This window comes from Nothoprocta perdicaria, unplaced genomic scaffold (assembly GCF_003342845.1).
Source record: "Nothoprocta perdicaria isolate Ctin4 unplaced genomic scaffold, notPer1 scaffold_333, whole genome shotgun sequence".
NCBI lineage: Eukaryota > Metazoa > Chordata > Aves > Tinamiformes > Tinamidae > Nothoprocta > Nothoprocta perdicaria.
The window spans coordinates 249,543-262,079 of record NW_020455570.1 but is presented as its reverse complement, the minus strand read 5'-3'; the positions used below and the strand labels follow the sequence as shown (position 1 = coordinate 262,079).

Here is a 12,537-nt window from a genome sequence, read left to right as displayed (position 1 = left end):
AACACAGGAAAAGGATTAATAATAGAAAATATATGAATGACAATTTTAACTATATGGTTCATAATTCTTATGAACCATATAGTTATGGTTCATGACTAGATTTTTAGACTAGATTTTTAGACTAGACTTATGACTAGATTTTTAAGTTTTAAAGTAGTATCAATACTAATATTAGTATCAATAAATTATTGTGTTTGCATAAAAAGTGTTTTTTCATCCATATAAACTGTACAAGTTGCAGTACAAAAATTGGTGGGGAATGTAGGGAACACAGGCTTCTGCTTGGTTGCAACAAACTACAGCAGTTTAAAATAATCTCTTTCCCTCACCAGGGTTATCAAAAATATATCTGATTTTAAATTAGTATTTTTTTAAACAGTTTATGTAAGAAGCAAATTAATGCTTAATGCAGGGTATTCACCCGCTTTCTTAATCTAAGTGTATGCACAATATTCTTCCTTTATCCACTCAAAACTGCTGTTAGCAGTAGTACATTGTAACAACAATACATTTTTGTTTAAAGATAGTGTGACATACTTGACAAGCTTAACCAGACACAAATGTAGATATCATCACTCAAGCAGTCTTATTTTAACGATATATATGACAAGTCGCAGGTTACACCCCTTGTATTATCATTATGCTCCCACTTATAATACAATCAAATTCCTTTTAAGTCTAGCTAAACCATGATAGGAATCCGTGGGAAGAACTGTGCTATAAAATAGAAAGATTACACATGACAGACTGTGAAACCTGACAAACTTATTACCACTGCAATCAAAAATAAAGAAGGAACTATTTCCTTCTACATACTGAATGTATGTCCTATGTGGCTAACCTGTATGGATTTAAACCAATGCTACTGAAATAAAGAATAATACTTCTGTCAAACATGCTGTAACTTTTATTGCAGAGATCTCTGTAGACTGAGTTAATGTCTTTTTCCATTGAAAGAGTGCTATTGCCATTTGATAGATTACAAAGACATTATATAACTTATCATGAGCTAGAAAGAATGTTTTAGATTCAGGCATGGTCATGAAGTAAGTAAAACACATAGTCATAAGGAAACAAGACAAAAGATAAACCTGTGATGACTCTGGTTAACTGTATCCTATCTTCTGAGAGTGAAATAGAGAATACCTAGAGTAGATGTCTCATGAACACTGTATCATGAACTTTTCAGGATGCAAGAGTTTCATCTTTCAAAGATTCCATTATGATGGGACAGAAAAAGGTGTACAGACACCGGGATAGTTGCCCAAAAATTTTAGCAAAGGAAGGTTGGCCTTTTTGTATCATAGCAGAATGCACCACAGTCTATTGCAGGTCATATTATGGAGATGGTCAGATTTTGGGTCACCTCTGGAAATTCTAAAAGGTCAAAACCCCACTGACATAGCTCCAAACCAGCTAACCTAGCAAAATAAAAAGAGGGAAAATTGATATAGTATTTTTTTTAAAAAGAATATAACTCACATAAAGATAAAAAGCAGTAAATATGAAACTCTTTATGCTCTGAAGAGAGCTAGCTGTCAGCAACCTAGAATTACAATCTTGCTTACCTGTCAAATAAATGTCATTTTCATGCCTACTGCACATATCCCATAGCTTTTATTTAAATAAATGAAATTTTTCCATTCTTAATATGAAGTATAAATAGAAACAGGAAAAAAATAATTTCAAAATTACATTCTTCAAAAATTCTGAGTGCAAATAGAGATCGGACTTTCTCCTCGGTCTTCCTGAGCGTGGAGGCCAGCCCCAGAGGGGCCTCCTGTGAGGGCAGCAGCAGGAGAGGCGGGAGAGGGGAGCCGCAGGCGCCGGCACCTGGAGCGGCGCCGTGCCGGATCTCCAAGAAAGATGAACTGTGGTGCTTTCCTAAAGATATCAGCCATCTCAAGGAGTGGTGAAAAGCATTGCCTGCCATGTCGTGTCTGTGAACTCCTCCCTCCACCTGTTTTTGAAGCACTGTCTACAAAACAAATTGCTAGCAACTACACCAGCAAAACTACACATGCATAAATATTCCTGTATAGCCTCATGTATAGGGACTGAGATATTAACCCATTCTCCGTGTTTTTTAACAGCTCCTTTTCACAGATGTCCACAGATCCTGGCTTTTTATAAGATTCACTTGTGACCATATTTTTTTTTTTTTCCATGCACTGGTATTCAGTTCCCACATTCTCAATCACTTCCTCAAGCACTAAGACTACCACCCACTGCCTAATTGATCATAGCCCCAATCTTTTTATCAGTTATCCCAGATTTTTGCCTTTCACTTACTGCTACATGATGTTGCTATTTTGCTTGGTGATTTGGTTACAGCATCCATCTACTTAATATCTAAATACAGTAGAGCAAACAACACATTTTACTTTTAAAAGGTAATCTAGAAAATCAGGCAACATTTTATAGACTGCAATAAAAATCACAGTGTTAATGTCAGTGTTCAGATTTAAGATCCCAATTGGAAGTGCTAGAACTTTCCAATGAAAAAATCTATTAAAGTATGGGTAGAGAAAAACATTTTCATTTACCAAGAGCTGAATATCTTTGGTTAAAATTCTTCAAAAATAACTTATGACAAACAATTTCTTTCAAAAGCAACTTGCTATAAACAAAAYCTCAACCCAAATGACTACAGATTAACAATCTTCTAAATCACTTTCAGTTACAGTATCTTAATCCAGGTACTAGTCAAAAGTCATTCTTGACAACAGGGAAGTCCTCTCCATTTCCCATATCCATTTACGATAGTTGTTTAGGATTCACAAATAAGAAGAAAACAGGTAAGCCAGGATGGGAGAAAAGTCATCAAATTATGATCATTACATTTTGACAAAACTAGTCTGTGGACCGAATTTACCAAAGCCTTCCAAGATTTTCATTTTCAAACAACACTATGATGTATATATAACTTTGCCCTGTGTTGAAAACTTGAACTGTATCACTTGAATTCATTTTAAACAAACCTTCTTCTTGAATAAATGTGATATAAATTAAACTTTTTATCCCAAAAAACTCTTTCAGGTGGTGACAATAAAAGAGCTTTGATTCAATCATTTTTCTTTCAAAATTGTGCCTGGCAGGACGTCACCAAAACTGCRTATTTAACTTCCCATTTTAGTGAGCACTCACATTCTGAACATTCACCAACTTACATAGCTCCATTAGTGTAGACTGTGTCACTTCCTTCCACATACTGAACCTGGGCTGGGTACACGTGCTGTACTTGTTGCACAGTCTGCACTTGCTGTACCTGCAAACAGGAACACCAGAAATGTGGGAATGAACGGATGGAATGCTAATGCTAATGCTTCAGTGCATTGAATGGCTTCAAAGCTGCACGGGACAGCTCTGTTCCCACAGTTAATAAATAGCTGGGAATGCTGTGTCCCAGCACAGCATGGCTATTGTGCTTGCACAATACTTGTGTTGAACGTCTGCAGTATGTAGGCACCTGGAGTCCCAGCACTGAGGATCCTTGTAGAATGTCGATGCCTCCAGCACCAGAGACGGAAACAAGTGGAAAGCATAAAAAGGCTGAAGAGAACCATAATTATATGCTTCACATCAAGCCTAAGAATTACATTTACTAAGGAAGAAAGTTTATTTTGGAYATATATATGCTGGTTTCCCATGACTTTTATCTCACTTCAGGTTTACAAGCCTTAAAACCACAGCTTAAATGTACCACAGAAARGTATAAAATACGGTTGACACTAAAGTGTTTTTGTTATGTGATGATAACATAGGATCAAGTACACCAATCTCAGTAATCCCTGTCCAGGAGTAACATTAATTCTGGCATATTCCAAGAAAATAAGTTTTCCTATCAATAAAAAAGCATATTTCCCAAATGAAGCTGCCAGGGATGGAYGGTCTCCGTGTCCTACAGAGGTGGCATGCCTGCCTCATAAAGCACTTCACCAGCCACACTGACACTCTTTCACTCARTGAGCGTGTAGGGCAGCTCCAGGACCTGCAGAGCAGCCCCAGGACTTCCTATGAAGTCTTAGCACAGAGGGCAYGTGAAAACTAGAGTTTTGTGTCTTTTGCAACAGGAAAGGTTAAGCACCCCATCTTTTACATCTGCCATCGTTAAATAAKCCAAATTTTGGCTCTGTAACAGTCCAGAATCTAAACGTGGTGAAAGGACTTAGAGGCTTCACACACACGCCCTGTTTTACCTTAGGAACTGAATGAGGAAAATTACAACACACAGATATATTAAGCAGATTTAATATAATTTTTATTTCAGTGGACTACTACCTTTCTTAAATATTTTGCTGGAATATGAGTTCAGTTTGACATAGTTGGCCCTAATAATGCATTTGGGGTTATAATAACTATAATAACAAATATATATGTATATATTATATGTATTACATAGATAATAATATATATATAATAGATATATAGATATATATATGTATTACATAGATAATAATATATATATAGTGTGTATATATATTTTTTTTATATATATATGAACATGTATATTTAATGACAACTATAACCCCAAATGAGCCAGGGCCTCAAATACTTGAATCATCACCTCCACAAGCTCTTCAAGAACATGTTAATTTTAACACTTTCATCCTCTTTGTTTTCTAAAGTTAGGTAAATAAGCCTATTTTTTTCCTACTCTTTCTCTTATATGTGAAAGAAAACTAGATTTTGATAGAAACCATTTCTTAAGTTGACATTAAAATCTGATTTTGAAAAAAGAAAAAGAATGATGAATGAATGAAGGTATTCTAGCTGATAGAAATTCAGATTTTTCCTTTAAGCAACAATACTGAGGCACAATTTGATGGTTAGATCATATAGTAAAATCAATCATTTTCTGATTTGCATTCTGAAGCTTTATATAAATTACACACATATCAGAACTACAGCTTCTCAACTTGAAAAAACATAATTTATAGATGTTTTCTAATTAAGACACAGTGATTCTTCCTCTCTGAATAATATTTAGTTTTTTAATAGGAAGATTCAATTCTCAAATTCTCAGTTCCAGTTTTCCACACAACAAAATTTTGTCAGGGAAGTCATGATTATGGCTTTAGAACAATTTTCCAAATTAAAATAAATAACTGTATTCCACAAAATCTTTTTAAAGAGTTTAACTAATTTTACTTCAATCATATTTGAACTATAATAAACTATATTAAGTAGTATTTCCATCCACTACAAGAAACTTCTGCTAGTTAGCAAGTTGGGAATTAATACCTCTTAAAATTCAAGTTTGCTAATACGTGACAAAACCATCTACTTATGCAACAACTGGTGGAAATGTATATGTGAAACATATAAGCAACAGATTATGATAATTTCAAGTCTGTCTTTGAAGCTATTTCTTCTTGTGTGACTCAAGTTCTGTAACCTGTAATCAATGGGAGAAAGGGAGTCATTGTTAATCACTCTGCTAAAGAGCACCAAACTGATCTTCTTAATTTATACAGAGAGAAAAAAAAAATCTTCAGAACAGGCTTTATTCTTAAAACCAGTAATTTGTCACCTGCTGTCTAATGGATACATTCCAATTTGGGCCCAGCAGTAGAGCTGGGGGATACAGTTCATACGATGCCATCCTCCACACGATGCGGGTCTCCAGGAACTGCACATTCCTGTCTAACCTCTCACCAAATGTACCTCATTCTCTCCTGACATACCTTGTATGTGGGTAACTTCCTATTAACAAAAAACAAAAAACTTTCCATTTTCTATTAAGAAAGGGAATGAGATTTTCCCTCTGCAAYACAGGTGTACTGATAAAGTAGAATATCATTCAAGGTACACAAACAGTATTAATAACCTTCYGTCAGTAAATGCAGGTCACTTCCCATTCTGCACAAATTATCATGTTCTGTCTCATTTTTGGGGGGGCAATACAGGCAGTTACCGTTTCAACAGCAGTGTATACAAAGAGCAAGATCCTTCCTACAGAACTAAGAGGATACTGCCAAGAAGTGGTATGGATTATATAAAAACTTAGTAGTTACTATACAGAAAACTGAAAACTTCCCATATTTGTTCATTTTCACATTTTGAACAGAAGAATTTCTTCAGTTTCCCATATAGCTAAATATCAAAAACTGCAAAAATGAAAATGAATTTCAATTTCCACCATTTTTACACCAGCCTAAACTGCAGTACTACTAGGAGTAAAACAGCTATCTTATGCTCTCTAAATAAAATAACCTTTTTTTGAAAAGGCTTAAGAGCAGCAAGAGTACAGTGTTAATTAAAACGTAATACCTTCTTTTGCAGATTGTAATGACTTAGTTCAAAAAAAAGGCACTAACTTCTGTTGTTTCTGTTGTTTCTAACTAAAAAATATATATTATATTATTATTATTAATTATTAATATATTATTATTAATCTATTTATAAAATAGATTAACTAGATTAATAGATTAACTAGATTAACTTCAGCTTCTCTGAAATTATTATTAATTATTAATATATTATTATTAATCTATTTATAAAATAGATTAACTAGATTAATAGATTAACTAGATTAACTTCAGCTTCTCTGAAATTCTGTAATGCTGGAATTGTTTGTGGTGCCAAAAGTAATTTCTTGCCTCTACATTCCTCTGTAGTGTACAGGTTTTTATCTCTATCTTAAGATAGTTATGAAGTTTCTTCAGCCAAATAGTTTAGGTAAGCAAACTTTAAAATGGCCATGTGCTGAAAATGGTTGTTTTGTGGTTTCTTTTGTGGTTTCTTTAATAATAACTTTCCTTGCTCTCTTTTTCTTCCTTCATGAGAAAATAACAGTTTTTCCTCTAATAAAACAAGACAGCTAAATGTCATTTAAGTTTAAATGTCTTAAGGCTCATGGTAGACAATTACTTAAGAAGAATTTTCCTGTGACCAAAAAAAGTCACATTGAAATGTGTAATTTTAGTGCCTTTTTTTTTAATGTCTTTCTTCTCTTCTTCTTTATTTATTCACTTATCATTTTTTCCTGGCACCTTCCACTCTAATTTTACAAAAATATATGAGCCATATTTGTTAGTTTTCAAGGGAAAACAGAAACTACAGATCTTGGAGAAGATATTAACCTTGTACAAAAAGCAAGAATTGAATATTCAGAAGGAAAGCAGAAAAGAAAATGAAACCACTTATGAAGTGATAGTGTGAAAAAATAGTATGTTGTGAGGGGAGGTCTGGTGGGCTAGCCATAGAAATGGGTGTCTGGATGAAGGACAGGAAATTAACTGACTGGCCTAGGGAATAATGCATTAAACGGGATCAAACTGAGGATCTTCTATTTGTCCTGTTTCAGTGATTCCCCAAACAGGATCAGAAGTTAGCAGCTAAAATATTCCAGGAAAAAAGAGGAGAAGAAAATTTGAATATATGTATTTCATTATTACTAACAGCTGAAAAAAAAAAAAGGCAAAACAAATGCTACCTCAAAGGAACAAATGACAAAGTAAATAACATTTTATCTCAAAAAGACTGAATAAAAATTAAATGAATACAGACTTTCCATTGAAATACAGAAATTACACCAAAAAAAAMCTAAATTTGAAATATTAGTTTCTTATAAAGAGTATTTATGTTAAAATTTGTAAAGAAAGAGTAAAGCAGTAGAGGTAAAAGATGTAAGGATATTCAATCTCTGTTTAAAAAGGGACATGTAATTGCCTGTAATGCCTGTGCAAAAAGAACTGGATATGCATCATTTTTCTGTTTTTAGAGATAAAAATCATTTTTGCACCTTAATTAGTCTGGATTACTTTTGGCAAGCAACATATAAATAGCACATGGTGAAATATTCTTAGCATATTCATGTTGATATAATGACTAATGTCAGTTCATGATTATGTTTTTCATTCGCCAAACATGATTTTGCATTAAGCCGCAATTTTGATTAGCAGAAGTTTGCATCTCCAGTTTAATGACATGTTGTTTTTCTGAATGCTATGGGCATAGTCTATGGAGAACGGGAATATTTGTTGTGCTCAACTTCTGATGTATAGAAATACCTTTTTAAAAGAGATTATATGATTATTTTTAATTTTGCTGCTTTAGTCCTTCTGCACTGCATGACATGMAGTGAGGTTAATGTTGAAGCCTTAGGCTTGCTGCTTTATGCAAGTGTGKAAAATCCTCCTACCCAAGGAAAGAGGAGCCTAGGAAAATTCCTTGGGCTACTAAAGCAGCATTTAGTTGTGCTCGTGCCTTCTTGGCCTCCGTGTTGTTGCTCTTTGTTACACATGTCTGTTGTTGTGCTCCTTCTCCAGCTTGCCCCTCTCCAGACCAACTTTCCACACGCATCCCTGTGCAGGGACAGGCACCATCAGCGGGAAGCCAGGGCGCTCGTGTCTGCTCACGGCATCACGCCTGGAGCAGGGATGCTCCCAAGGTCACTCCTCCCTTACCAGTGACAGAGCTGTGCACGTAACCCCTTAGGCAYGAACTGATGGCCAGGCCTGTGACTAAGATCGGTCCAGCTGCACCCAGACTCCTCTGAGCAGTTTGGAAAGCAAAGGGGTCCAACCCAAACCTTGTGGCTTAGCAGGAGGGTCCCTTGGCAATTCTGTATAGSCCTGTCCTATGTGCAATAAACAGCAGTGCACCTTGCTGTGGAATCTTGTCAAATCACTCTCCCATGTCAATAAAACACAACACTACTGCTCTCATATGTCAGTGCATCTCTCTTACTGCCACAATAATGTTGGCATGCCTCTCTCTTTCTATCAATATATCAGTAAAAATCTTGAGATGTGAAAATATTTAACTTTTGGCTTCCAATTAGCTACTGCCTACTCAAAAACAAGTAGTTATGATTCTGAATCTTAGAATTCAGCAAAATTCATCAAGAGCCATATTGTTTTAATAAGCTATACCTTCACATGTAGCTGACATTAGGCTGACATTTTATGAGCAAGAGGAAGTCAGGGGAAAGAAAAAAATAGCAAGCTCTCTACATTGTTTCTCTAAACCCTTTTCTTCCCACTTTTTGCATGGGTCACTTGGAGCTTGCAGAAACGATAATGCCTTTCCCTCTCATCAGAAGAACGATCTTATTTAAACAGTTYTTTTCTCTTTTTTCACATTTTTAGAGAAAACAGACTGCTCCCGGAGTATGTACATGAGCTAAAACTTTAATTTTAGGCAGATGTAACTTATGCACAGCAAGTCTTAAGGGCAGACTCCATCTGCAATGTCCTCAACAGGGATTGTTTCATTGCCAATCCCTTTCATTTCCCCTATGGAAAGCACCTCTCCCATCCACGTTCTTCCTCACGTTTCCTGCTGGCATGCCACATTCACTCCTGCATTCCTGCTCTCCTCTTCCTTGTATGTCCAGATGCTGTTGTTTTCCAGCATCCTTTTCCCTCTAAACAATGCTCTCCCTCATGGTGTGTGTCAAACACTGCAGTGCTGCCCGCATTGCCTTTTCCAATGTCTTTGTTTCCCTTTCAACCCAAAATAAATGGAGCAACAAAATCCTCTTCATTGCCTGGGTGAATCTGAACTTTCCCTGGAACAGTGGCTGTTTCACAACAGCTGATTTCTATTCTCAAAGTTTAGCTCTACTAGAGAAATAAACCCAAATATAACCACAGAGAAAAACAATCCAAAACCCAAATGGAATATTCAGTGATGGGAATACTYAGAAGCAATAGCACTAAAGGAGGGGTATGGTTGACCACAGCTTGTTAACATAAAATGTCCAGCTTCCTGTTTTCATTGAGATCTAATGAAGCAATGAGAAAAACAGCTTCTGCTCTCTGGAATTCTGTGCTTTGTCATGAGCATTACAGTAATAAAATACAACTGGAATAACTTGAAGAACTGGACAGTAGCTGACAGAGATGAATTCATTAGTTACAAGCAGAAACAGAGTCTACTCCATGCTGTAATTGCTCAGAAAACTGATAACAGTAATTCTGAAACTACTAAGTTTCAAAAAACTAACAACTTTGCACAGGTAAAATTTATAAACATCAAAGTCCTATAATTATTATTCATTTGTTATCTTAGAAATAGAACATATACTTATAGAAGGCCACGCTAACCACTGATTTGTTAACATTCTCCAATCCATCACACTTACCAGTACTTCACATGGATCGAGTTCAACATGTATGCTGTATGAAAATATCCTATCTGCTTAAAACAAGCATCTCCACAGTGCTACCAAATTGCTATCTTTTATCTCAAAAGTATAGGGTTAACACATTACAAATCACATAAACTACATGAAATAACCATCTGTCATCTTAAAAGAACGTAAGTAGAGGACAAATTATCCAGATTATGTTTCATTAAAAAGAATTAAAGAGAAAAAATAAAGTCTTTTACTTTGCAAAGGTTTAAAAAGAACTGGCCAGATGAAATCTCCTAAAAAGGTTAGTGGAGTGGATCATGAAAGATTCACTTAAAACCTAATGTACCATTGAAAAGGGCTTATCCTAATCAACATCCAAATTACGAGAGAGAGCTGTAAAAAAAATGAGATGAATAGAACATATTTGAGATGATTCTTTAATTTGTAACAATTTTTGAGCAAACAAACGATCACAGGTAGGAACTTAATGCTTTGGAGTTTTTTTTTTTTTTTTGAAGAAAACATACAAATGAAATCAGATAGTAAAAGCTATGGTAATAAAATTATGAAACACTATATCTCAGTATTTGCACCAGGAAAAAGTCACTGGTAAAATGGAAGAGAATCTGGAACATCATTACATGGATAAAATCGCAGCTTGAAACCTGACCAAAAGCTGGAAAATTTAATTTAGGGAATAGCGCTGCACTGTCACAGAAACATATCACAAACTTACATTTAGATATATTTCTTACAGCTTTCATATTACATATTTTGAAACGACAAAGTTATTTTTTGATGAAAAACAACTTCAGACATCTCCTAGAGTACCTATAACACATCTAAATTCTGTGTACTAGGAAATGGTCTTAGACAGGGGCCATGGCATTCACATTCAATTCTTGTTTCCACTTCCATATTTTTTCCTGCATTTTCTTTGGGCACCAATCCTAGAGGTTATGGATGCTGCACAGGTGAAAAACCATCTCGCGTTGCAGTGCTACATGCTACAACGACACTTAGGAAGTACCCTTAATTTCCTGGTAAATCCTCATAATGAATTACATATTATCATAGTTCACATGGCTATCTGATACTGTACGAGAATCTTCAAGGAATCAAAGCTAGAGATGCAAATGACATTGCTTTCAGTTTTATATTTACATTGTACTTACTCTGGAAGTGGAAATGAAAGGAGAAAATGAGTCAATAATATCATATACATATTCATTATTCACATTTTAAAAGGAATAAATGTAAATATTCAGTAACACAAATTAATGTAAATTTCAGAGAGCTATTACATAGAGCTATTACTCCAATTTCTAAGAGCTATTACTTCATAATAATCTGCTGTTAGAATTGTGAATGGGCACCCCCAACACCTGCCAGACGCTCTACTTTGAGGAACAGATCCTGAAATCAGCTTTCCTTCTTATGTAGGTATTTCAATTACAATGAAATTGATAAAAACAGAGCAGAATTGTTCCTTTAGGGACCTTGCACAAAATCCATTCAATACATTGTGAAGAAGTAGACTTGCCATGAACATGTGTGTTTTTTCCTGTGAAAGAAGCAGCCGGGCACCCACCTGTTGCTGGACGGGCACCTGCTGCACGACCTGCGTGGGCACTGCCGCCTGGCCAGCCACCGATGTCTGCAGCGTCACGGTCGAGCCTGTGTCCGACCCGGTCTCTGGTGTCTGCATCTTGGACTCTGGGTGAAAATAAAGAGCAGGTTAGTGCTTAGAAAACTCATTCTTGGAAAGACAACGGCGGGTGATTTGTGCCTTCATGGGGCGGGTATGCTGGGAACCACAGGATTCCTCAGTTTTGTACGGAATACGTGTTAATGTCGAATCACTGAATCGTTACGGTTTGGAAGGGCCTTCAGGATCACTGAGTCCATCCACTGTTTGCCCATGACCCCTGTGCCTGCGGATCCCCGTCTCCAAGCTCCCCATCCACCCGTCCCGTGGGCACTGCCGGGACGGAGCCTCCAGCCCTTCCCGGGCAGCCTCTCCAGGGCTCCGCGGCCCTTCCCGTGTGGAGGCTCCTGCCGCTGTCCCGGCCCTTCCCGGGCAGCCTCTCCAGGGCTCCGCAGCCCTTCCCGTGTGGAGGCTCCTGCCGCTGTCTCGGCAGCCTCTCCAGGGCTCCGCGGTCCTCCCCAGCCTGGCCCTGTCCGCCCCGGGCCGGCGTGCCCGCCACGGCCCGGCTCAGCCCCGGCAGCCGGGCCCGGCCCATCGATCAGTGTGCATTCCCACAACACGAATGACTGGAATGCAGGTCAGAATTAGCTGAAAATCAGGATGTGTATGCTCTTATTTCTTTTAAGCAATGGGTGACCAGTGAAAACAACAACTCTAAGTGGGTGCGGGATCTTCAGCGCCTGATGCTGAATAAAGAGGCAATAATCACAGCCCTGGGGATTTCTTACGWTTGAAGACGGGT

The 12,537-nt window shown here is 36.9% G+C and overlaps 1 protein-coding gene across 1 annotated transcript in view; it reads right to left on the bottom strand.

Annotated features, from left to right (window-relative positions):
- The window catches only part of RFX3 (regulatory factor X3), a 40,746-nt gene extending 28,951 nt beyond the window's left edge, over nucleotides 1-11,795 (bottom strand). Inside the window, exons 1-2 of the mRNA XM_026043663.1 lie at nucleotides 11,679-11,795; nucleotides 3,171-3,268 (exon numbers count right to left, since the gene is read on the bottom strand). Of these exons, the coding sequence (XP_025899448.1) occupies nucleotides 3,171-3,268; nucleotides 11,679-11,795 (215 nt within the window). The remainder of the gene's footprint in view (nucleotides 1-3,170; nucleotides 3,269-11,678) is intronic.
- Between the last annotated feature and the right edge of the window lie 742 nt (nucleotides 11,796-12,537).